The 27089-nt window shown below is 42.7% G+C and overlaps 2 protein-coding genes across 7 annotated transcripts in view; one reads left to right on the top strand and one right to left on the bottom strand.

The window, feature by feature from the left end:
- Positions 1-1742: 1742 nt before the first annotated feature.
- On the bottom strand, positions 1743-27056 carry GNPTG (N-acetylglucosamine-1-phosphate transferase subunit gamma). The gene is made up of 11 exons (XM_073361552.2): positions 26801-27056; positions 26562-26616; positions 21905-21972; positions 21246-21300; positions 21063-21146; positions 16677-16770; positions 14372-14486; positions 12506-12588; positions 12128-12259; positions 6504-6585; positions 1743-4709 (listed from the first exon to the last, which is right to left on the bottom strand). Exons 1-11 carry the CDS (start codon positions 26844-26846, stop codon positions 4585-4587), a joined length of 939 nt encoding a protein of 312 aa, XP_073217653.2. The 5' UTR covers positions 26847-27056; the 3' UTR covers positions 1743-4584.
- TSR3 (TSR3 ribosome maturation factor) overlaps positions 26879-27089 on the top strand; it is a 31173-nt gene continuing 30962 nt past the window's right edge. For 5 of the 6 annotated variants that reach the window (XM_073361556.2, XM_073361559.2, XM_073361555.2 and 2 more), the window contains exon 1: positions 26881-27066. In XM_073361556.2, coding sequence (XP_073217657.2) covers positions 26967-27066 — 100 coding nt within the window. In that variant the 5' untranslated portion in view covers positions 26881-26966. Of the gene's footprint in view, positions 27067-27089 lie in introns of all 6 variants that reach the window. The other variant, XM_073361560.2, reaches the window with a different exon arrangement.

Below are 27089 nucleotides of genomic sequence, written 5' to 3'. Positions count from 1 at the left end.
CGGAGACTGGGAGTGAGATAAGCATGTATCTTGGAACATGGTTTGAGAGTAGCGCCAGGGCTATGTGTGTGTTTTTAGGGAGTTCTCTGCGTTTATAATAAAACATGCTTTTCCATCAGAGGAGAGGATGTGAGAACAAACAGCCTATCACAGATGTGCAGTCACATTGCTTAATGCACTACTCCAAAGCACTCAAATGCTGCCATGGTTAGCTGGGTATAAAAACTTACATATATTCCATATATCTTTAAAATTATATTAAGGGTGCCCATTTAGATAGAGAATAGGTTATGGGGTGTTTTCTGGCTTGTATATACAAATAATGATGGAAATCTGATTCATGCAAATGTGTACTTTGATTAAATAGTCTTGAGCAGAAAACTGTCATGTGAGATGTGGCTGACACTAGTTCCAGGTATATAATTTGAACTAGGTACATGATTAGTGCCTGGTAAATTCATTATCTTCCTGGAAAGTAGATACCTCAAGCATATTATCCAGCAATGCACATGCACTACGAGCTCATGACTTGCTCCTATTAATACCAATACAACAAAATCCATAGGGCTGGGGTCCTTATTGTCCTGGGCCTTGTACAAAGATGCAGTAAAAGACAGGCAAGGCCCCCAAAGAGTTTACAACTAATTCAAGATGCATGCCTCTCCCATCTCCTTCTTACAACAGTAATGGTGGAGGATTTCAAGAGTAATAGAAATGCATAATAGACTATGCATAATTGGCACGTTTCAATTAGTCACCTCCTCCCGTGAGTATATTAGCATTAGGTCACTGATAAAATTCTACTAGAATTCTTAGAGGGGGTCAACGAATGTGGACAAGGGTGATCCAGTGGATACAGCATATGGGGACTTTCGCAAAGCCTTTTAAAGATCCCTCACCAAAGGCTCTTAAACAAAGCAAGCAGTCATGGGATAAGAGGGAAAGTCTTGTCATGGATCAGTAACTGCTTAAAACACAGGAAACAAAGGGTAGGAATGGTCTATTTTCAGAATAGAGAGAGGTAAATAGTGGTATCTCCCAGGGGCCTGTACTGGGACCAGTGCTGTTGAACATATTCATAAATGATGTGGAAAATGTGGTAAACAGTGAGATGGCAAAATCTGCAGACAATACAAAATTACTAAAGACAGTTAACACCCAGGCAGACTGCAAAGAGCTACAAAAGGATCTCTCAAAACTGGGTGACTAGGCAACAAAATGGCAGATGAAATTTAATGTCGATAAATGTGAAGTAATGCACATTGTAAAGCATAATCCCAACTATACATACAAATTGATGGGGTCTAAATTAGCTGTTACTGCTCAAGAAAAATCTTGGAATCATGGTGGATAGTTCTCTGAAAACATCCCCTCAATATACAGCACCAGTCCAAAAAACTAACAATGTTAGGAACCCTTAGGAAAGGGATAGTTAGTAAGACAGAGTATCACAATGCCACTATATAAATCTGGTATGCCCACACCTTGAATACTGTGTGCTTTTCTGGTTGCCATATCTCAAAAAAATATATATTAGAATTAGAAAAGGTACAGAGAAGAGCAACAAAGATTACTAAGGGTATGGACTAGCTTCCATAGCATAGAATCATAGGACTGGAAGGGACCTCAAGAGGTTATCTAGTCCCGTCCCTTGCTGTCAGGGAAAGACTAAGTATTATGACAGATTTCAGAGTAGCAGCCATGTTAGTCTGTATCCGCAAAAAGAAAAGGAGTACTTGTGGCACCTTAGAAACTAACATTTATTTGAGCATAAGCTTTTGTGAGCTACAGCTCACTTCATCGGATGCAACTGATGGGGATGTACAGGTAAGCTTCTTCCTAACTGATATCAGAAAGATTCCTAGGGACAGCGTAGCTAAGATTTGATAGTCTTCAGCCTACGTTTGGATGTCTTGATGGAGTTACTGGTCTTCAGAAGGGCAACTTGCTTTTACTACCACCCACCTGCTGCATAGATCAGCTGACTTTTGTTAAATTTGGCTTCCAAGGGAGGGGAGAAAACTTCACACAGTGGTAACAGTTATGGTAAAGTCACCAATACAACCTATATAAGTTGAGGAAAATGGTTGGTGCTAAAATGAAGATTGGAGGCTCAGCAGAATCTACTGTAGGTTAGCACTGTGGTTCTCAAACTTTTGTACTAGTGACCCCCTTTCACACAGCAAGCCTCTGAGTGCAATCCCCCCCTTATAAATTAAAAATAAACACTATTATAAATGCTGGAGGTGAAGTGGCGTTTGGGATAGAGGCTGACAGCTCGCAATTCCCCATGTAATAACCTCATGACTCCCTTAGGGGTCATAAACCCCACTTTGAGAACCCCTGAATTAGCAGATGGTCATGGTTAGCTAAACACAGCAAGGGAAGGAATTGTAATTATTATTTATGTACAAATGATGTCCTTGCTGCTGGACAACTTGCTAGTATAACTCTCCACAACTTTGTTAGAAGAATCCATACATTTATTCTTTATAATAATATACAGAATAGAGGTACGCTCCTTAAACATTATTGGTCTTCTGTAAAAAAAAATCTGATTTTCACTTTTCATTCATAAGAATTGCAAGGTGTAAGCACCCCTCAAATGCAAACAATCCTAGTGCGGGACAACTACAATTGCAAATAATACACACCACAGAGGGAAGGAACATTTTTTCTAAGCCAAAAGAAAAAAGGCTTACTCTTTAAACTGGCAAGGAGATTTTAATGTTCATGTAGTGCAGACTCTACCTCAGTTTGCAAGATCTTGTCTGAAAAGTAGTGTAATTATTTTGCATTCACATCTGACATCATTATGCACAGCGTATGCTGAATGGATAATTAAGATTTCCTTGATTTGAAATCTATTACAATGTAAGTTTGGAGTAGTAAATGCAAAATGCACAAAAAAATGATAGTGTTTGTGACAGTACCCCAATACGTGACTAGAAGGATCAGGAACAAGCTGTGGATGGCTGGAGAGAAAAGTCAGGGGAAGGGGGGCGGCACTCAGGGCCAAAGAAGTCCTGAGTCTGGGCCAAAGAACTTGCGAGAGAACACCATGGCCACCTGAGGCAAACCAGAAGGTTAGGAGGAGAGTATCCTACTTACACATGGTCGTTCTGTTAGTCTCAACTTTTAGTGAACAGTGTGATAGTTGTCTTAGTCAAGAATTTGTTATTGTTAGCAGAGATGCGTAAGAGGTGAATATTAGCTGCTAGTGTGGAAATAGGTGTTAAAGGAATAACTATTTACACCTTACAGCTTTAAAGTGGAGTAATTTCTCTAGTCTTTATGCAGTCATTTCCTTCTATCTTTTTCAATACAGTGTACTTCCAACTATCTGAATAGCATGAGGGACACAGATTTGGTTCAGATAATCAAGAGGCCATTCAGCAGCAGGGTGGCCTCCTCCACAGCCAGGGGCTTGTCATCCTCTTCACAGTCCTAGCCAGGGGTCTCTGCTCTGCCCCACTCGCTCCTGTGACAGCAAGGTTGCAGAGGGCTCCCTGTGCAGCCACAGGACAAGTGACACCAAATTTTCTGCAGGCACAAGGAAGGCTGAAGTTCTGGCAGGGCAGAGCGGAGTCCTTGCTGAGGTCTCTGCTCTGCCCTACCAGGACCACAGCCTTCCCACTGCACCTTGTGCCTGAAGGGATTGGGTGTCACCAGCGCTGCGGCAGCACAGGGAGCCCTCTGCAGCTCTGCTGTCTCAGCCCCATTCACTCCCATGACAGCAGTGCTGCAGAGGAGCCCCATTCACTCCCATTCAACAGCAGGATGGTAGCAGGGGATCATACTCCTGGCTAGGAGTATCTGCTCTATTACCACAACCTCCACATTATCTGAATCCCTTCCTCATCCTCCAGCATAAGATACCTGCTGCAGAGGGCATATATCTCATGCTGGGGGACAAGGAAGGGATTTGGATAATGCAGAGGTTTGGATAATCGGGTTTTGGATAAATAGGAGTATACTGTATATAATCTACCTGAAAGGCTAGAAGGTAGATTTTGCTTTTTGCTCACATGTTCATCTCTGGCTAAAGATTCCACATCACTCCATCCTTCCAGCCTCATCAGTGCTGCTACAGGATTAGGAAGTACAGTGTGAACTACTTCCCACAAAGGCAAATAAACTGCCCCTGCTATCAGCGGTTAAGAAGTTTACTAATCCATCCAAACTTAAGGACAAAACTATTCCACTCATGTCAGGCAGAAATACAGTTGCTGGGTATACAACCAATCACCTTTCACTCTCATTAGTGCAATAGTTGATCAAAGCAAACCTCACAGAACTGAGATTGGAGAAGTAGAGTCTGCAGACCAATCGTTGGTAACAGTTTCAGCAAAGAGAATTTTTACAACTTAAACAACCTTGTAAACTGAACTACAACAGCTGTCTGCAATGGCAGCACCAGACTTTAACTCAAACATTCCCTTCCCATTGCCTTAGGGCAAGAATACAGAGCATTAGAAATATTCACAAAGCGTTTTTAAATTATCTTAGTACTGTGATATGCATCCAATTTGCTCAATATTTTAGTCTATATGAACTTGATATTTATCATCCAGACAAATTTATTTAAAAGGTGTCATTCCAAATGCCTGTGTCTCCCCGTAGGTGTTCATTAGCCTTTGAGCCATTCAGAACACTTGGCTTTGTAGTCACCACTTTATGAATGACGTGTTCAGCACTTGTATTTTCAGCTGAAATATTTAATTGTAAAATGTCAGTTATTTCTTCACTTTTCAGAATAAAAGCTGCAAGTTACATGATTTTACATAGTCACAATAAATCATAGAATACTGTTGAGTAACAAAAACAACGAGGAGTCCGGTGGCACCTTAAAGACTAACAGATTTATTTGGGCATAAGCTTTTGTGGGTAAAAAACCCACTTCTTCAGATGCATGGAGTGAAAATTACAGATACAGACAAATGTATATTGGCACATGAAGAGAAGGAAGTTACCTTACAAGTGGAGAACCAATGTTGAAGGCCAGTTCAGTCAGAGTGGATGTGGTCCACTCCCAATAATCAATACTAAGAGAGGGAAAATTGCTTTTGTAGTGAGCCAGCCACTTCCTTAACACCATCGACTGGGGCTTGAACAGGGACTGGGAGTGGCTGGCTCACTACAAAAGCAATTTTCCCTCTCTTGGTATTCACACCTCCTCCTCAATTATTGGGAGCAGACCACTTCCACCCTGACTGAATTGGCCTTCAACGTAGGTTCTCCACTTGTAAGGTAACTCCCTTCTCCTCATGTGCCAATATATATGTATGCCTGTATCTGTAATTTTCACTCCATGCATCTGAAGAAGTGAGTTTTTTACCCATGAAAGCTTAAGCCCAAATAAACCTGTTAGTCTTTAAGGTGCCACTGGACTTCTCGTTTTTTTTGTGGATACAGACTAACACAGCTCCCCCTCTGATGTTGAGTTACAATAAGTCATCCAATGCAAACTGTGATTTTTGCTCTTGAATATACAATTCAAATTCTGCTCTATATGGTTACACAAGTTACCCAGTCAGTGAACAGAAATCCTGCGTAATTTATGTAACTAAATCAAATCTATAATCTGCATACGTTCCAACACGAGATTTTTTTCCCTGAAAAAAGTCACTCATTTCACATAATGAAAATGAAAGCTTCTCATACAGAAAAGAACTACAAAATGAAAATTTATCGCTTGCTCAGTTCTAGTTATTAGGTTACCGCCTAATATTTCACTGAGATGCCAATCTCTGAACACACAAGCTACAAAGAGGTGCACCTTAGAAAGCTAAATGTCCAAGGGGTATCATGTGTGACTTTGGGAATTAACTAAGGAACTGGAATTTGACAGGATAAGAGAGGAATAGGCACTGAGAAGAATGAGGTAACTTGGTTGCTGGGAGGCAGGGTGAGACTGGAACTTGCCTGGAGTAAATCCAGACTGCTTTGTCACAGCCAGGACCCACCCTCCTGCTGTTGCTCTCCTTCACACCAGGTAGTAGCATGGGACAGGTGGTGCATATCTGCAGCGGAGGCCAGTGAAGGGGAGAAACTGACCAGCAGAGAGTGGAATGAGGTATGAAGGAGGAGACTTTACACACACCAAAGGAGAACATTTCACATACTTATGGGAGCAGATTTTATTGGTGGTGTGTGTTGGGAGAAATGAGATGAAAATATTAGTCTCAAATGCTGTGGACATTAACACTTTGCATGGAGGGGAAAAATCCGAGACTGAAGCTCAAAGTATACCAAAATAGAAGTGGTAGCAGCTACATCCCATTGTAAACGCTGACACTAATAAAAACCTACATATATTTTTAAACAAGTTCTCACAGTCAAGGGTCTGTTCAGTCAAAATCACATGCAGTATGCTTTACGGTGGGGCTTGACCCCCTCCGATTGAAGATTATTTGTTTATCCTGATCTTTAAAAAGAGAAAGCTGAGCATTCACATTCTAAATAGATAGGAATGAGAAAGTAGAACTACACAAAGAACTTACCTGAGTTTCTTTCATACACAATACCATGTTGAGTTAATAAATCTTTAAGCTTTTTTATTTCTTTAGAAAGTTTCTTGTACTCCTAGAATAAAAAATATTTTTAAAATGGACAATATGTTTTGCCCAAATACATATGTCTACTTAAAAATTCAGTTTGCATCAAGTATAAAATGTCCAAGCATAGTCGGGAAAGCCACTGGGAAAAATAAAACATGTCTGGAATCTTGGTTTACCAGATGACTGGAGGATACCTAATATGACACCAATTTTTAAAAAAGTTTCCAGAAGCAATCCTGGCAATTACACGGCAGTAAGCCTAATTTCAGTACCATGCAAACTGGTTGAAACTATAGTATAGAACAGAATTATCACACACAGAGATGAACGCGATTTGTTGGGGAAGAATCAGCATGGCTTTTATAAAGGGAAATCATGCCTCACCAATCTATGAGAATTTTTTGAGGGGGTCAACAAACATGTGGACAAAGGTGATTCAGTCAATATAGTGTACTTGCACTTTCAGAAAGACTTGACAAGGTCCCTCACCAAAGGCTCTTAAGTAAAATAAGCAGTCACAGGATAAGAAGAAAGGTCCTCTTATCAATCAGTAACTGTTTAAAAGACAGGAAACAAACGGTAGAAATAAATGCAGTTTTCAGAAAAGAGAGGGGTAAATAGTGGAGTCCCCCAGGGATCTGTATCGGGACCAGTGCTGTTCAACATATTCATAAATGATTTGGACAAGGTAGACAGTGAGGTGGCAAAATTAAGTCAGGTGGCAAAATTACATGACTTATGAGGAGAGGCTGAGGGAGCTGGGATTGTTTAGCCTGCAGAAGAGAAGAATGAGGGGGGATTTGATAGCTGCTTTCAACTACCTGAAAGGGGGTTCCAAGGAGGATGGCTCTAGACTGTTCTCAATGATAGCAGATGACAGAACGAGGAGTAATGGTCTCAAGTTGCAGTGGGGGAGGTTTAGATTGGATATTAGGAAAAACTTTTTCACTAAGAGTGAAACTGGAAACTGGAGTGAAACTGGAATGCGTTACCTAGGGAGGTGGTAGAATCTCCTTCCTTAGAGGTTTTTAAGGTCAGGCTTGACAAAGCCCTGGCTGGGATGATTTAACTGGGAATTGGTCCTGCTTCGAGCAGGGGGTTGGACTAGATGACCTTCAGGGGTCCCTTCCAACCCTGATATTCTATGATTCTATGAAAATTTTTAGACAATACAAAATTACTCAAGATAGTTAAGTCCAAAGCAGACAGAAAGAGTTACAAAGGGATAACACAAAACTGGGTGACTGAGCAACAAAATGGCAAATGAAATTCCATGTTGATACATGCAAAGTAATGCACATTGTAAAACATAGTATCAACTATACAAATAAATTAGCTGTTACCAGTCAAGAAAGAGATCTTGGAATCATTGTGGACAGTTCTCTGAAAATATCTGCTCAATGTGCAGAGTCATTCAAAAAAGCTAATGTTAGGAACCATTGGGAAAAGGATGGGTAATACAACAGAAAATATCACAGTGCTACTATATAAATCCATAGTCTGCCTACACCCTGAACACTGCGTGCAGTTTTGGTTTCCCCAGCTCAAAAAAGAGATATTAAAATTGGAAAAGGTACAAAGATGGGCAACAAAAATATCAGGGGTATGGAACAGCTTCCATATGGGGAGAGATCAAAAAGACTGGGACTACGCAGTTTAGAAAAGAGATGATGAAGGGGAGATATGATAAGAGGTCTATAAAACTATGAATGGTGTGAAGAAAGTGAATACATATTGTGTTATTTACCCTTTCACAGAACACAAGAATCAGGGATCATCCAATGAAATTAATAGGCATCGGGTTTAAAACAAACAAAAGGAAGTACTACTACACACAACGCAGTCACCCTGTAGAACTTGTTCCCATGGGACGTTGTGAAGACCAAAAGTATAAGTGGGTTCAAAAAAGAATTAGACAAGTTCCTGAAGGATAGGTCAATCAACAGCTATTAGCCACGATGGTCAGGAATGCAACCTCATGCTCTGGGTTGTCCCTAAGCCTTGGACTGCTGGATGTTGGGACTGGACGGCAGGGTATAAATCACTTGATAATTGCCCCACTCTGTTCATTCTCTCTGAAGCATCTGGCATTAGACATTGATTGAAGACAGGATACTAGGCTAGATGGACCACTGGCCACACTGAGTCAGACCATTCTTATGGTGTAAGAGTTCCAGAAACAGGCTGTTTAACTTGTGCATGAGGTTCATCAAAGTGATGGACAAACAAAAGGAAGTATTTCTTCAAACAATGCACAGTCAGTCTGTGAAACTCTTTGCCAGAGGATGTTGTGAAGGGCAAGACTATAATGGTTCAAAAAAGAACTAGATAAATTCATTGAGGGTAGGTCCATCAATGGCTATTAGCCAGGATGTGCACAGATGGTGTTCCTAGACTATTTGCCAGAAGCTGGGAATGGGCAACAGGGGATGGATCGCTTGGTGATTCCTTGTTCTGTTCATTCCCTCTGGGGCACCTGACATTGGCCACTGTCATAAGACAGGATACTGGGCTAGATGGACCTTTAGTCTAACCCAGTATGGTAGGTCTTATGGACAAAGGACAATTATTGTCAGCTATAAAAAAAGACAGCCTGTGTTTCTGAAAGGTATTACCCAATAGCATCTGGTTCCAACTGCTCCTCTACAGAAATCTGGGACGATGAATCAGGCACTCAGACCAGGAAGTCCTTCCCAACAAACACCTCAGGTCTGCCCTTTGACTAGATTTTTATAGCACTACAGCTGTTAACTCCCTCCCAAAGGCTGCTCCAGGGTCAGTCTCTGTCTCAAAGATGCTGCCTGACAATCCAGCCGCAAATGTTTTACTTCTGAAGATCTGTGGCTACTCCATAACTACAGAAGCTTTAATGAACAGCTATGTTTATACCCATTAAACTATAAGGCAGTGGTCACCAACCGATCGATCCTAGAGGATCTCCCTGTCAATCACGATCTCTGGCGGAGGCACAGTGTGGCTGCCTAATGCTACCCTGCCCCCACACCGCTCCCAGAAGTGGCCACTGCAGCCCCGCGACCACGTGCACACTGCTCCTGCCTGCAAGCACTGCCCCTGCAGCTCCTATTGGCCGGGAGATCTGCAGGGGCGGTGCTTGCAGAGAGAGGCAGCACGTGGAGCCACATGCTGTCTGCTCTCCCCACCCTAAGGGCTGCAGGGGTGTGTTGGCCCCTTCCAGGAGCAGTGTGGGGGCAGGGTAGGCAGGGAGTCTGCCTTAGCCTCGCTGCACCCACCGCCGACCGGGAGCCACCAGAGGTAAGTGCTGCCCAGCAAGAGGTCGCACCCAAACCCCCATCCCTGAGCCCGCTCCTGGAGCCAGCACCCCAAACTCCTCCTGCCCCCCAACCTCCTGCCCCAGGCTCATCCCAGAGCCCCCTCTCAAACTGTGAACCCCTCAACTCCAGCCCAGAGCCTGCACCCCCTCCCAAACTCCAACCCCTGCCCCAACCTGGTGAAAGTGAGGTTGGGGGAGAGTGAGCGACGGGGTGGAGGGAATGGAGTGAGCGGGGCAGGGCTCTGAGGAAGAGGCGAGGCCTCAGGGAAGGGACGGGTAGATCCTGAGTTGCCCTTAGATTCAAAAAGTGATCTTGGGCATAAAAAGATTGGAGACCACTGCTATAAGGAAAGGCTGGAATCCCATAATATTCATAGCTAGATAAATTAAAATTGAAAATAAGGTTCACATTTTCAATAGAATTGGATATGAGCAGCGGGTTGAGCCCCACTTTGGGGAAGCTAGCCCCTGGCTCTGCACCTTCCACCCACGCCCTCCCCATGGCCAGAGCCCCAAGACCCCCTGCTCCCCCCGCGGCCAGAGCTACAAGCCCCACCCCCCCACCCAGAGTGCCCCCACCTCCCCAGCCATGGGAAGCCCTGAGTGCTCCCCGCCTTGGCTAGAGAAGCCTCGAGCTGGCGAAAGCCACGCCATGCCTCCCCTCCCCAGACCCAACCCACGCAGAGGAAAAGCGTCTGTTAAGACACTTCTGATATGCCCAATGCAACTTCCAGGATGGCTGAGGAGGCAGTATGTGCCTCCTCATTCGTTCTGGAACCTGCATGGGGCATAATAAAACAAAAACTTCACCGCCAAACCCCGCAACGGGAGGTGGGGGGGATGTCTGGCCGCTACGGCATCACAGGGGAAGGCAGAGCCTCCCCTGGCCTATTATACCCATTGTCCATGGAACTGGACCAACCCAAGAAGATATGTGGTGGATTCTCCTTTGCTTTAAATCACCACGTATATCTTTCTAAGAGAGATTATTTAATTCAATCACAAGTTATTAGGCCTGATGCAGGAATGAATGGGTGAAATTCTATAGCCTTTGCTAAGCATAAGGTCAGACTAGATCAGTGGTCTCCAAACTGGGGTGCGCACAGATCCCAGGGGGTGCGCGGCAGCAGGAGTGCCGCCGGATGGCACTCCGCCATTGTTTTTCTTCGGCAACAGCTCTGCACGTCCACAGCTGGTGTTCCCCTCTGGCGGTCCGCCTGCAGTAAGTCTTCCATTCTTCTTTCGGCGGCGGCGCACCTGTGGCTGGTCTTCCGCTCTTCACCTTGGGGGTGCGCGAGCCAAAAAGTTTGGAGGCCACTGGACTAGATGACCACAATGGTCTCCTTCTTGCTTTGTAATCTAGGACACCCTTCCATACCCTGTCAGTGAATCTCAGTACATCAATGAGAAGGTATAACCATAGCACATGAACTTTTAGGATGAATGTATTCTCTCCATACATATTATGCACTTCAGTTTTAGTGCTTAGCGCTTGCCTTTAATTCATACTAACAAGCCTTGTAAATTCTGCTGCAGAATATATGTAAAAAGAAAAGGAGTACTTGTGACACCTTAGAGACTAACCAATTTATTTGAGCATAAGCTTTCGTGAGCTACAGCTCAAAGCTTATGCTCAAATAAATTGGTTAGTCTCTAAGGTGCCACAAGTACTCCTTTTCTTTTTGCGAATACAAACTAACACGGCTGTTACTCTGAAACCTGCAGAATATATGTGTATAGACATATATAGTTGTAGATACAGGCGCACACAGACAGAATTTAAAGGATACATGATATAAACCACTGGGCCTTTAGTTTGTAAAATGGCCTGAATGTTTCAGCATAGTGTGTATATTATATGATTACCAAATACCCATCTGTCACAAGGCTCTGGTCCACCTTCCACTTTCACTAACTCCCTTCTGTTTCTTAATCCCGTGCGGACCCCACTTTATGAGAGTATGTCTAAAATGCACGTCACCTAGGTATATAACTACTTCCTATATACCACCCCCTAATATCTCCTGGAAAGGCATTCAGTAATGCAGTTTGTTTCCAATTTTCAGCATTAAAATAAGTTCTGCCATTTCTATTTATTTTTAAATATACTGTTATTTAGGCAACAGAAGATAACTAAGGGAGCAGACTATCTGAATCCTAACAACAGACAGGCAGCTTGGCTGAGAGCCCAGTGGCTCAGTCACACAGCAGAAGGATAGTGATTCTCCATGTTGATAAAATGTATCAGACAAGCATTAAGAATTACTTTCTATACCTTATTGCATTTCTCCACGGTTTCAAATTCCAGACTTTTTAACTTTTTATTTTTTTTCTCAATCTCCTTTTCTTCTGTTGCACTTAAAAGTCCTGCTTCCTCAAAAATCTCCTTCAACAATTTTTTGTACCCCTGGAAAAACAAAGACATTACATAAAGCCATTCTATTTCTGTTTGTAATTTGCATTGGCTATTTATTTTACAAGGTTTTGTGATTACCAATAAACTGTATCTAGATGCATAGCTCTAAGAGTTTTTGCCAATAGTAGGATAAAAACATCTATCCCAAAAAGAGCTGGAACTGTAGAAAACAGGTCAGTACTATAGTAATTTGAAAGTGACAGTCCTTTAACAAGAAATCAGAATGGATCAGCAAACCTGTTCAGTTATCAGCTCATCGTAAAGAGACTGCTCTGCTTCATCCCACTTCCTTCGTAGGACTTCAGTCAGTGTTGGATAAACTGAAAAATGGAAAGTAAAGCTGTCATAAATACTAACAGCTACATTTTCCTTAATTATTTGAATGTAACCCTAGTGCTGCTATGTGTGTGTTTTAACAGCTTAATGCTTCACTTCAACATGCACCATTGAGACAACAAACTGCTACATTCACTTGCCTGGACCTGCTCCTCAATCCTATTTAAATCAATAGGAATTTTCTCAATCACTTCAAATGGGAACAGGAGCAGGCCCTAGAGGTCTAATGCTCCCAGACAGCAGCAGTGACCAAAGGTTTCTTCTTTCAGCTCCAGCTGTCCAAAAGCCTGCACCCTTCTCTGCTGGATGACATCCTGATTGCACCCTCCTCACTTATAAATTACTGAAACACATCCCATCTAAGAATGACCATTTACAAAACCCCAAAAGGGCTGGGGCCCAATTATCTCTGTAACACCCTCTTAGAGCTGAGCCTCACTCTTACTACCTTCAGGGAATATTTCTTCATGCAGACATTTTTCCAAACTGATGAATGTATCCACTGACTTGTCTAATTGGAGACTGGGATGGAAGTGGTGAGAACGAGAGAACTACGCTCTTGTACACAAATAAATTTACCAAGGTGTTGTTTGTAGATTATGTAGGCTGAATTTATTACAATGCTCTTTCTATTCCTCCATTCCCTCCCCCACAAGCTCTCTGTATGCCCACCATCCCATCCCCTTCTTTTTCCAGGGACTCCCTGCAATTCACCCAAATCTCTTCCGTACAAGGGTCTGTGTGCCCCCCACTCCCCTCCCCTCCCATACCAGGTCCCTCATTCTCTCCCTATACCAGCAGCTCAGCATGCATCCTATTATCCTCTTTCCCCCATACTCCATTCCTCATACCAGGGTCCTCCAATCAACCCCCGCAAAAGAGTTCTGTGTGCCCCCCATTCCAAATCCCCCATGCTAGGGCATGTGTCTGCTCCAATTGTCTGGGGGGGTCTTTCATTCTGGCCCCCAAGCCAGGGGCTGTGTGCATGCTTATTCCCCATTTTCCCTGAGTCCCTCAATCTTCCCCCAGCATGGGCTCTGTGCCCCACAATCCTCTCTCCCCCATATCAGATCCCCCAATCTCCATCCCCCCCACCACAGGTTCTATGTGCTCCTTTCTTCCCTCCCTCCATATGAGGGCCCCCCATTCTCTCCTAACATTCAAGCAGCTGTGTGAACTTCTCTCTGCTCCCTCCAGGCCGCTCCATTTCCCTTTCCCCCTACCACCATTATTTTCTGTCCAGAAGAGAAGTCATTCAGCATGTCAACATGTTACATTATTGGGAGGATAAGCTGACATGAGCATGGGTATTGTTGTGCTGGAAAATGTTCATGGAAACCATGAACTAGCTCTGTGATCTACAGATAATTGTAAAGATGCTAGAGGCTGTGGCTAAAGGCTGTGGTCAGGGTCTCTTTTGTTCCCCAATCTCCCCCCTTTTGGTTTTCTGCTCTTCCCCAAGATCAAATAGTGTTCTGACAATTAATGCCAAGAACATTCCCTGAAATTTTGGAATTAACTGGATGGAGTTTTCAAAAGTTATCCCATTACATACAGAGAAATGCCACTGAACTGATCGTAGGGACTTTGCAAGCTCAGATAAGAGTGCCCAATTATTATAGTGATAGGTACTTTAGAAATGCTTGTAATAAACAATGTTACATTTACTTAATGATACAAACTAATAAACCAGAAATCTAAACTTAAAGGCTTGGGTAAAATGCCACCTGCCTCTCACACATGCACAGACCTTTTTATCCAACCTACCTAAAAGAGAATGAGGATGGCAAGCAAGAGGAGTCTCAAATGTCAGAGAGTAAACACAAGTACTTGGCTCAGACACATGAGCCAACTTATTGTTTTTTCCACAAATAAGAAGAACCTGAAGAGCAGAAAAAGAAGGATGAGAGGAAATAGGTTAAACACACAATATAGTCACTAGTTTCATGTTGAACAGAACCAACACACATCACTAACTTCCCATTTTACCATGAGTATAGATGCATTCCAGCAAGTACTGAAGTCAGCTCTCAGTGCTGCCATCATTTTACCCAGTGCAGAAGAAAGAGGTCACAATCACTAGTTAAGTCTTTTTCAGATGAAGTTATTTTAAAGAATGGAACAAGCTTGTTTCTTTCCCAATGGGAAGTGGTTCCTCCACCTTCACCCCACCTAAGTCACCACAACTTCCAACAGAGACACACTAAATCAGATGCCCTTCAGAGCCTGTCAGTATCACTCAGCAGGTGCATTTGCTACTGAGTGATGCACGCTCCCACCTCTGAAGGACTACCAGCCTATGAACAGTGAAAAATTGCATCCAGGTCTCCTAAATAGCAGTACAAAGTAAAAAGCACTAAACACCAGGCTCTTATGTCCTTTAATTTTTCCAGAGAATATTGATCTACCCTACATTGTAGATGCTCATTATGATCTTTACATTTTCAGCTTTAATGTTTCATGACCTTTTACAAGCAAAAGCCCAAGGAGGATTCAAATTCTTAATATTAGAAATCATGCAACACTAGAAGACCAAATATATCTTCAGTGTGGCTACAGGAAGAAAGGATGCTCTTATGGCATGCGTAATAGGCTCCCTTCTCCACCCCTTGGATCAACACAAACAGGCTGGATGCTTCCCAGTTTATAAGCACCATTTTTTTATTTTTAACACCAGTACAGCCTTGTGAAGAAATATATAGCTGAAACTTTCCCCTTAGCCCACTATCCAGGGAAGGAGAGGGACAGATCTCCTCATCCTGACATCCTGCCTCCCCAAGTCCCTACCAGCCACTCCCCTTGCACTTTCTTCTTGTCCTCTAACCTCCCAGATGACAGGTTGGTTGCTCTCACTAGCTTGTCAGCTTCCTGCCTAATTAAACAATTGTGCACCCTCCCTCCAATTAAATCCACTCCAGGGGGGAATAGGTAGTACCTTAGTGACAGAGTACTGGGTCTGTTCTAGGCTCCCAGCACTCTGTTATAGTAAGACAGTGCACTGGAAATCAGAAACCTTGGTTCTATTGCTGGCTCTCCAACAGGATTCTTCTGTCATCTTGGCCAAGTCACTACATTACCCACCTCTCCCATTGATCAACCTATCTATCTTAGGGTTTTACACAGCCGCCCATCACTGTAATATCTAAGTGCTTCCACATAAAATCAATAGCAATAGCAACAGAGAAATCTGAGATTTAATTTTGTAAAGCTCCTTCATCTCTAGGAAGGACCTAGAGAAGTGCAAACATTATTTTAACAAGGGGAGGAGAGAGGTCTAAGGCAGGAGTTCTCAGATTTTTTACATAGTATGGACCACATCTTTTCAGAGTCTTTTGGACATCTCCTTCCCATTCACAATCATGTAACATCCCTTTTCAGCAACAGCAACTGCTCACATGTAAGAGTCATGTATTGTAACTGTTTTTAATAGTTTTGTCTTTTTGACAAAAGCTAATTATACTGTCTCTTTTTGCTGTTCATTTCACCTCCCACCCCTTCTGCCAACATCGGTTCTGCTCCTCTCTCACCTGCACATGCTTTTGTGACCTGGCCCTCTACTTTTCCCATACAAGTTTCGTGGCCACTTGGTTTCCTTTCAACTAACTAACTAAACCACCTAGTTCTCTCTCCCGTGACCCCCTAGACATGTGTCATCCAGTAGTGGCTGGCAACTCTAGTACCACAAGTAACTCCTATTTCTCTTCCTCTTATGTAGCAGTGGCCCATAGCAGAAGTTACACAGCATTTGTCCCTAGTGGTAATGGTAATAACAGAACATCCTATTTTGCATGAATAAAAAGAAAGAGTTAAAGCCTCCAGACTGGTGTGAGTGAAAACATCATCAGCCTTTTATCCTGGTTTTACCCTCTATTCCTAACTGTTGTCCCACATCTCATCTTGCATTTTTCTACTTCATATCCTAAGCTATGAACTCTTTGGGCAGGAAGAGATCTCAATTTGTAAAGCCCCAACTAAGTTTTCAAGTCCTATGGTATATTAATGGCTTTAATAGTTTAAACTGGTACAAACATGCCAGCTGCATTAACTTCATCAGCATGATTAATTACTGTACCTTTGTCTCTCTGTTTTTGGTTTCACATGAATCCCCTTCTCTCATCCACATGCCAACAAATGTGTTGTTGTAAATTTCCCATTCATGCCAAATGCTGGAAAAAGAGAACAGCTCGAAAGACTTGTTTTATAATTTTGGGGAGAAAAGTTAAAAACCTGGTAAGAAAAACAGAAATACTCTAACACTGTATTAAAATTCACTTTATCAATTTCAATTTTTTGGAGGTCCTTTAATATCTCCTTTTCTTACTGCCCAGATCTGCCCCATCACAGATCAATTACCTCATAACCACAGTGGAGTTCTTTAATTACTTATAGAGTCCATCACAGCAGTTTCTGAGCACTATGGTTATTCTGACATGTCTCAAAACCATTTCCACACTTTCTTAACCAAATAAAACTGAAAAAGGGTTTGATTTTGTCATCAATAATTTGTTTGAAAGAGGCATTACCAAACTCCAATCTTCTCAATTACTCAGAATATAGAGTAAGCCCAATCAACGTATGTTAGCAGATGGGTGAAACAAGAATACAAACTCAGAAACATGCTCACTCTTCACAACTTGTCAGTGAAGAGAACAATATATTTCTGGAAAGTGACCTATTCCAATTTAAAATGAAATATTCTCCGTTAGACCATAAAACTCATGACAGTCACAAGAGTGGCACTGTGGTCTCACCATCAACCCAGGTTGGGGGCCAGGATAGAATCCTGACTCAGAGGTTAGCCTTAGGGATTGTCTACCCAAGGTTTTTTCACACTAACTTTTTTTTTTTTTTTAATTAAAATGCCCTTGGTTCATAGACCACAATTCTTCTTTCAAATGAAGTGCCAATTATTGCAAATTAGATAATCCACTTTGAAAGTTTATTTCAGAATTAATTAGTGCAGAAAAGGGTTTTTGTGGATACTTCTGTATTTTGCACTGACTTGGCAGTCCTCCAGTTGCTCTCTCACACTGCATTGCATCACACCACATCAGGACCAAGCTGTCTGTTTACCTATGTTCACTCTACCGCTCTGGGAGGTCATTTAAGCTGGATGTGACCTCCCCATTTAAATGCTGCTGCATAGCCAAGATCACCCCCTTTGCGATTGCAAACTCCTGGAGCCCCATACATCAGTATTATAACACTGTTAATATTGCAACCAGGCCTTGTGCATCCACATGAAACCATGCAGAGATCATGGACTTCTTTGTCATCTAGGGAGAGAAGACGAGCAAGCCTGCCTTTACAACAGCCACCGTAAGGTCATTAGAAAAGTCATTTCACCTCTGTTGTTCTGTTTCCCACTTGTAAAAATGGGAATAATACTTACTGCTTCACAGAGGTGCCCTGACAAATAACATTTGTACAGCTCTTTGAAAATGTTAAAACACAGTAGAAGGCAGGCAACCCATAAACCTCAGCCTGCCCCATTCACACCCTTCCCTTAGTTTACTGAAAAAGACATGGAAATCGAACCATACAAAAATTGTGGGGCTAACAAACCAACACTTCAATTTTTAATCACTTTGCTTTTCATATCTTTCCTTTTGTGTGTATGTGTATGGTGTCTATTTAGACTAAGCTCTCTGAGGCAGGAACTTTATCATAGAATCATAGAAGATTAGGCTTGGAAGAGATGTCAGGAGTTCACCTAGTCCAACCCCCTACTCAAAGCAGGACCAAAAATATATGATCTGTAAGGTGCCTATCAAACTACTGGAGGAAACAAATGCAGAAAAGTAAAATATTATTGTTACATAATAATGCAAGGTCTTGCCTTTTAGGATTTGGCACCCAATTCAGAATGCACTGCGATCTCCAAGACACAGATTCTCTGTACCTGGAGTTTGAAGGCATTTAGCAGAACAACTGGAGGGACTTAGATACTAAACTTTTGGAATTATCTAATTTGAGTAGAAAGAATAATCACACGCTTTAAAAATACTCAGTAGCTTTCATTGTCAAATATGTAAAATCCTCATTTTTGTTTCTCAGTCCAAGAAATCCTTTAAAACATCAAGTTAGTCCATCCACTATCTTTCATGATGTATAAACATTTTAAAGTGAAACTGAAACAAGCACACATCTGTCCTCTTGGAACATCAGTTTTCGTTTTTGCTTAACTGAAACAAAAGTCCTTGATTGTGGAAAGAACCAGGTTTTGCTAACCCCTTGAAAAAATATCTTAAACATTTCCAAAGCACCTATCCCCAAAGTATCTAAGCAATAAACAACAAATAAAGATAGCACTGACTACAGCATATGTAAAAAGAGGCTCCTTTCTGATGTGTGGGAAACAGGCCTTTTTGAAAACACAGGACTTGAACTTAGACCTGAATCATAAATTAGGGTGGGAAGAGCCCTCAGGAGGTCATTTAGTCCAACCCCCCCTGTAGTCAAGCTCAGGCTCATTTTGATGATTTCTGGCCAAGAGTCCCATAGCTAGGGCTCTGCAACATAGGATATTTTGCCCCTTGCACCCAAGAATCTGATCCTGGACTAAAGTGGTCCTTTAAAAATATTTCTGAAATGGATAAATACCCTTGTTCAGTAGCTCAGTGCAGTGTCTCTGCATCCCGAACACTTTCTCAGGTCAGGAACTTTCTCCAACAATTCTGTTACTCTCCCACTTTCCAGACAAATCTAACCATTCAGTGGTTCTGGGTCTTCACAGCTTAAAGACCTATCTCCGGCATGGGCTCCCTACTGCTGTCTAGGAATCCACTGCAGCTCAGCTAGCTTGTAGGATTCTCTCTGATGCTGACAAGAGTGACTACAAACTAGTCTCTGCCACTGTCTGGTCCTAAGGCCCACTATATTTCTGGGTGTAACCTCCTCCTTTCAGACTTTCTGACTATCCTATTTGCAGGGAAGACCAGCTCTTCACTCACATTCTACCCACCTGCACATAGGAAATATTTACAGAGGAAGGCACCTTTAAATCAGTCTTTGTTTTTAAATTAAATGTATGCTAGCTCCTCTACCTGGATCTAGGCACTGACTCTACAGGCTGAATGGGCTTTTATTAAATATATTTAAAATTACTTCTAGGCCCAGACCAAGTAGGAGTTTCATTTCAAGATATCACACTTGAGAGCTATATGCAACTCAAAACTGAGATTTAAGGAGAAAGTGCTTATGGAAACTTTAGCTAATGTAAATTGTGGTTGTATACTTATTTTGTCTTTCTTGCAGGAAATGCATGTCATGTGCAGTTGACAATGGCTTCCAGTCTGTTTTTGGGTTAAGTGTAAGATGTTAATTTTGAACTATAAAGCCCTTAATGGTTTGGTACCTGGCTACCTCAAACTGCATGTCTTTTTGTGTTATGCCACTGGAACTACAATTAGCTAAGCCATTCAACATCAGAACAGATGGTTTAAATGGAAGAAGGCTGGAGGTATGGTATCTTCAGAGAATGGAATTTATTGCCCTGTTGGTCCAACTTAGCCCAAATTTGTTGACCTTTAGGACACATTAAAAGTACTATCAGCTTTCCCAGGCTTTCCAGGGGTTGTGAGATGGGGAAAATTTTATTTTAGTGGAAAGGGAAATCTTTATAAAGACATAGAATACACTTAATTTTTGAGCTCTTAGAGCGTCCAATAATAAAACTCATACTCAACAATAATGCCTCCATTTTGTAGTTATGTCAGTTCTGCCTTAAGACTTTTTATTTTGTGTTTTAAGAGACATGATCCCATATATGGGATAATTCCCATTCCTGGCAATCTCAAGCAGTTGATGTAATGCTACACGTGATCCAGAAATGGGAAAAGGATTGTTAGAAAGAATACTTACCTTTAGAGACCTCTTTCATATTTTACTCTTGGCATATGTTAAGACCAAGTAGGATTTCCAAATTCTGGATTCTCATGGCTTAGCTAACATGCAGTTTTTAAGTTTAAAGCAATAGCCACCAAAACTCTATTTTCATCATTAGCTACAAAGTAATGAGAACAGCAGCAACTAGATGATGCCTACAGTTGAAAGATGTCAGATTGATTTATTTTACATATTCTTAAATTAAGTCTCAAGAATAAAATGTTATAGTCAAATAAGAACTTATTAATTATTAAAATAAATGGCCGAGGAGCCTAATTTACTAAAAGTCCATGATTTGGCTATTAGAAGAGGTTTAACAAGATACATTTTGCAGTACTTTCACACAAATTGTGCTCTCAGTTACACCCTTACAACCTCATCAGCTTCTACAGGATAGTGGCATTGGTGTAACTGAAAACTGTTTAGGGAACAGTGTTTGGACTGAATGCCAAGATTAGTTTATTTTCAAGGTAACGTAACTATAGCTAATTTAAAAAGTGCTGATTTCAGGAGTTCTACAAAGAGTGTAACTCACAAACTAAAGTAAAAAGAAATGTCTGGATTGTCTCACCCTAAAATTCCACTGTAGGCATTCCACCGAAAGGTCTGCTCGTGCTGAGTGACATTATGGAAAGGACAGAACTCATATTTATACCTAAAGAAACAAAATATGTCAGATTTTAAAAAATAAAATGAAGGCCTATATCACTGCCAATCCTAAAAATACAGTCAGGCACCTAAACCAGTTACTCACGTAGATTCCACAAAACTGAAACACTTGCCAGCAAGCCTAAAGAGATGTGCAGGACCTGAAAATAAAATGAAATGGCTTGCAAAAGGGACAATGGGTTGGTTAAATTTAAACAGAGTTATCATGATCAGAGAATTGTATGTATACAGGTTGCAGATTTAACATTCTACAGAGCATAAGGCAATCAGCATCCAAGAAACCTAAACTAAGGTACTTATTTTGCCCTAGTTACTATAGTATCTTCGTGCCTCAGTCTTTAATGTATTTATCCTTCAAACACCCTGTGAGGTAGGGAAGCACTGTTATTCCCATTTTAGAGACTTGGAATTGAGGCACAGAGAGATTCACACAGGAAAATTATTTTAACTAGGTTAGGTGCTATATAAGTGATAAGTACTAACTGGTAGCATCTGGGATGCCAATAATTATCTGTGAAATTTAGAGAAGAAATTATTCATCCATAAGGCTAAGAAGCATTTTCATGATTGGATTAAAGAACATGGACTAATCATGTAGATATTATACTGTGGTAAGTGCTTCTGCCAAAGTCTATCTTACTATTAGACAACTGCAATCAAAAATTACACACACAGATTCTTTTAGAGATTATATTCACAAAAGTGGTATTAACTACACATATAATAACTGACATTTGCACACACCTGAGGTTGGGGAAGGTGCCATCTTTGGAAGGAGCCTGTTTGTCTGAGGTAGGAATGGGTTGTTCAATCTTTTAAAAAAGAAAAAAAGACTAATTTAAAATGATTTAGACTAATTTAAATTTTTTTTTCCGTTTGCAATGAGATTAAATTAGAATATTTTTATCTAGGTATTTAATATGTCCCCCAGCATCCTAGTATCTGAGCATCTAAAGGACTGTCATATTGAAAACAATAGCCAAAACCATCAAACCTGGATTCTAAATCCATATTTACATACCTGAATAATAATAGTCTGATTTTCAAAGGTCCTGAGGACCTATAGTTTTCATTGTCTTCAATGAGAACGACATGTATGATCACATGAACCACTCGTAGGGTCATGGTTACTTACTGTAACTGTAGTTCTTCTTTGAGTAGATGCAGCCATCTTAGGTGACTCACAAACAGTATGCACCCCAGGAGGCGAGGCTGAGTCTACCTAAACAAGGACTGCAGGACCGCCCTACCAAAACTTGCATCTACTCTGATGATAGGTAATGGCATAATGGTTCATAACTGTATGGATTGATGACCACACAGCAGCCCTGCAAATGTCCAATATTGAGATGTCACCGAGGAATGCTACTGACATTGCTCTATCTCTCGTAAAATGAACTCGCACCCACTGAGGTATAGCCGAAGCTATTTCATATGCAGCCTTGATACAGCATGTTATCCATTTAGAGACCATCTGTGAAGAGACCAGTTGCCCCTTCATGCGATCTACATATGACACAAGCATGACACAGTTTAATCCTGTCCATATAAAAGGCTAGACATCATCTGACATCTAACCTATGGAGATGCTACTTCTCCAGAGGTCAATGTGTCTTATGAAATAACACCACCTGGTTCAAATTAAACTGAGCAACTTTAGACAAAAATTTTGGGTCTGGTCATAAAGTCACTTTTTTCTTGAAGAATTGTGTATAAAGGAAAAGGAGTACTTGTGGCACCTTAGAGACTAACCAATTTATTTGAGCATAAGCTTTCGTGAGCTACAGCTGTAATAAATATGCTCAAATAAATTGGTTAATCTCTAAGGTGCCACAAGTACTCCTTTTCTTTTTGCGAATACAGACTAACACGGCTGTTACTCTGAAACCTGTGTATAAAGGGGCTCTGACATCAGAGCCTGGAACTCACAGACTCTCCTTGTAGATTATCACGACCAGGAATGCAGTCTTATGACACAAAAGTTGAAATGAACAAGATGCCAGGGGCTCAAATGGAGGTCCTATCAAAGTCACTAAGACCATGTTAAGGTCCCACAGAGAAACCGGCTCTCAGACAAGATGATGGAGATGAAGAAGCCCTTTTAAGAATCTTGCTACCATGGCATTGGAGAAGACTGATCTTCCCTGAATGGGGGAATGAAATGCTGACATCACTGCCAGATGCACTCTCAATGAGCTACGCACAAGGTCTGACAACTGAAGGTGAAGCAAGTACTCCAAGTTCTTCAGAATGCCCCAAGCTGCAAAGATGACCCAGAGGCCTTTGTCTTCATGGACCACTCGCGACTATGGGAAAAATTCCTGCTGAGATGGTTTGCGAGATGATTCTGGACCCCGGGCAAGTGATCAGCTATGGGAGGAATATGCTCCTCAACACGGAATGCTCTCCCTTGCCTGTTCACATAATACAATATGGTGGTATTGTTGGTAAGTATGTGAACCACTGAACCCAGTATGGTCCAGAAAAGCATGACACGCATTATAAATGGCCCGAAGTTCCAACACGTTGATATGAAGTGGGGCCCCTGCTCCAGCCACAGACCCTGAACTTTCACGGACCCCAGATGTGCTCCCCAGACCATCGGGGAGGCACTGGTTGGTTATGGCCAGACAAAGGGAACACCCTGACAAACATTCTCCAGAAGTGTCCACCACTGCAAGGAGTCTAGGAGCAATGGAGGGAGATGGACCTATTTGTCCAAGAGGTGAAGAGTCAGACAGTAAACTGTCCAGAGCCATATTTGAAGGGAGTGAAGCCACAGCCTTGCAAACTATACCACTTACATACAAGTGGACATATGGCCCAAGAGCCTCAGGCATATCCAAATTGTCATCGAAGGCTGCAACTGCAGACTGAGGCAAAGGTAGCAAATCGCCTGAAAATGGTCAGTCAGCAAAGATGCTCTTGAACTCAGATTCTGTTGGGGCTTCAATAAACTCAATTTTATGAGGGGGAACCAAAGTTGACTTTCCCGCTGTTTAGGATGAGATCCAAATGGTTGAGCAAGCATAGTGTAGTGTTGATGTGAGAAAGGACTGTCTCTCTGGAGCTGCCCCTCAGTAATCAGTCATCCAAATACAGGGAGATGTGACCAAGACCATCCAATTGGTAAAAACCTGAGAGGCAAAAGAGAGGCCAAAAGGAAGTGTACTGAAAATGGCACTCTGCCATGATGCATCGAAGGAATTTTCTGTGGCTCAGCAAAATTCCCAACCAAAAGTACGTGTCCTAAAGATCCAGAGCAGCAAACCACTTGTTCTGAGACCATGTGGGGAGAATAGTCAATAGATTTGAATATTCAGAATATTGTGTATCTGATACATTTGGTGAGGCTGTGAAAGTCAAGACTGGATCTTACCCCTACCTTGGATTTGGGCACCAAAAAGTACCTGGGCCCGGTGTTCCAATGGAACCTCCTCCACTGCTCCCAAAGCCAGTAGAGAGTGAACCTGCTTGAGGAGCAGTATCTTGTGAAAGGGGTTCCTGAAGAGGGACAGGGAAGCAGGGTGGGAGGAAGGGATGGAAAGGAATGAATGGCATAGCCTGATCTGACGCTGCTTAGGATCCAGCTGTCAGTGGTGATCGAGCCCCAAGCCTTGTGAAAGCAACCCAACCTGTCCCCAGCAGGTGCTGGTTTAGATGAAGATCCCTTGCCATCTAAGCGGCATTTTGTGCACTATTTGGAAATTGAATACCACTCCTTGAAGTGGACTTTGCCCAAACATAGCAAGCATGCATGTGGGGACTGTTGTTGGGATTGCTCCCCCACAAAACAGATAATGCTTAATCCCTGGTGAGGGCATCACCACAGAAATACTTAAATAAAAGCTAACTAACACTAAATCTAACTAGCACGATACTAAGAGTACTAATTAATTACACTGGACCCTCGCTAGAACGCGGAATTTGGGATCCATGCACTGTATCGCATTATAACGGGGACCGCATTAAAATGAATTGCAATTAATTAAATTTGGGATCCATGGCTGCAACCGCATTATATGCGAATTCACACTATATAGGCACGTGTTCTAGCGAGGGTCCACTGTATATACAATTTTAAAAGTCACTAAGAAATAGAGATTGTGAGGTTAGGAACCACAGAGAGCTCTGACTCCAGCCCTAGGCAGTAAGAAGAAACTGAAGGGGGTTGAAAGAAAAGGAGTACTTGTGGCACCTCAGAGACTAACCAATTTATTTGAGCATGAGCTTTCGTGAGCTACAGCTCACTTCATCAGATGCAAGGGGGTTGAGGCAGTACTGCCTCAGATAGCCAGGGGAGGAGCTATGAGCACAAGACACTCTCACACCTAAGTAGAATACATGGTAGCACCTAAAATCATCAACCTGGACACCCAATCACACTGGGACAAATCACCAAGCCAAAAGACCAGAGCCATTTCTGTGTCATCAGACCTGAAACCAGACTGAAAGATAAAAGAAATCTAGGGACTCCAGATGATGCCAGTTACCTCACCATGACCTTTTCACGTTTCCCCAAACACGGCAAGTTGAAGACATAGCAATACATTGGCAATGTCAGAACATGGTTTCTTACATAAAAGGGCCAAACAGCCACTTCTTAGAGAGAACCTGGTCTACTGCATCCTGCCCTCCTTTAGGAAAGCTTTAGACATCTCAAGGAATGGACTCAATTTGTCTCATTACCCATTGGCACAAGGTCCATCTCACAGGTAATAGCCCCATCCTCATTCCTAGAACGCTTTGCATTACTTTCCAATCTAACCGATGCTCAGCATTCTGGATTCAACTTTGGTTCTAATTAGATTTGGCTTTAATTCTTAAAACCAGCTGCCTGAGCAACAGCATCACCTACAGGTGCCATCTGAAATACCCCAGGTGACAGTCCCTAGATCTGAACTTGTGACTTGGAGGCGGGTAGTTCTCTGTGTGGCACTCACTTGATCACAGAGAGCAGGGCTGTGGTTAGATCCTCACAGCAAAAAAGAGTGTGATTTTACATCAAGATAATTACTTTAGTGTAAAATCCTTGTGGAGGCAAGGCACTGTAGTTTTAACCTTGATGCAGCTAGTCAAGATAAACCCCATATGAGGGAGCAGTTTTTTCAACTTGCCACATGAAAGTACAAACTACCTTTGCCTCATTTCCACTAGGATTTTACACTGAGAGAGCTCTCTTGGTGTAAAAACACATTTTTATTTTTATGTTTTTTGCTGTAAGACAAGTTTGCTCAGGGTGCAAACCACAGGCCAAGGAGGTTGACAGGAAGATGAGGATCATCACTGCCAAACTTCATGTCTGGGATAGAAGTAAACGTGCCCGGCGGACGCAGAGGGATAGCAAATTGCTGTCAGTAACAAGAAAAGTTCAGCACGGGGAAGTACCAGGGCCACGCACCCAAAGGTGTTCGGCTCCTCCACGATTTTCATTTTACCAGCTGACGTAGAGAGACCTATAAGAAAGAGCGGAGAGGGCACGGTCAGTGGGGGGAAGCTGGGGACCCGCCGCGGGCGTGTTGGGGGAGGGGGCCTCCCGGGCGGCGGCGCTGGAGGGAGGGGGGCGGCCGGGGGCCCGGTTCCGCCCCCACTCCGCACCACCCGCGTTCGTGGGCTCCCTCCCTTCCCCGTGGCGCTCACCGAACCCCGCGCTCAGCAGCGCGAGCAGCAGCGCCCAGGCCGCCATTGCTCCCGGAAGCGGAAACGCCTCCCGGGGAACCGCGCGGCGCGGCGCCTTCCGGTCTGGTCCGGTCCGGTCCGGTCGGCCAGGCCCGGCGGCGGCCGAGGTGCGGGCGCCCCGCCAGCCATGGGCAGGAAAAAGCCGTTTCGCCGCCCGGAGGGACGCGCCCGGCGCGCGCCCAAGTCCCTGGAGACCTTCGCGGCGGACGCGCAGGCGGCGCTGGCAGGTGCCCGGACCCCGCGGCTTCCG

The sequence above is a fragment of the Lepidochelys kempii genome, chromosome 10, assembly GCF_965140285.1.
Source record: "Lepidochelys kempii isolate rLepKem1 chromosome 10, rLepKem1.hap1, whole genome shotgun sequence".
Taxonomy (NCBI): domain Eukaryota; kingdom Metazoa; phylum Chordata; order Testudines; family Cheloniidae; genus Lepidochelys; species Lepidochelys kempii.
This window is presented reverse-complemented; position numbering and strand designations above follow the sequence as displayed.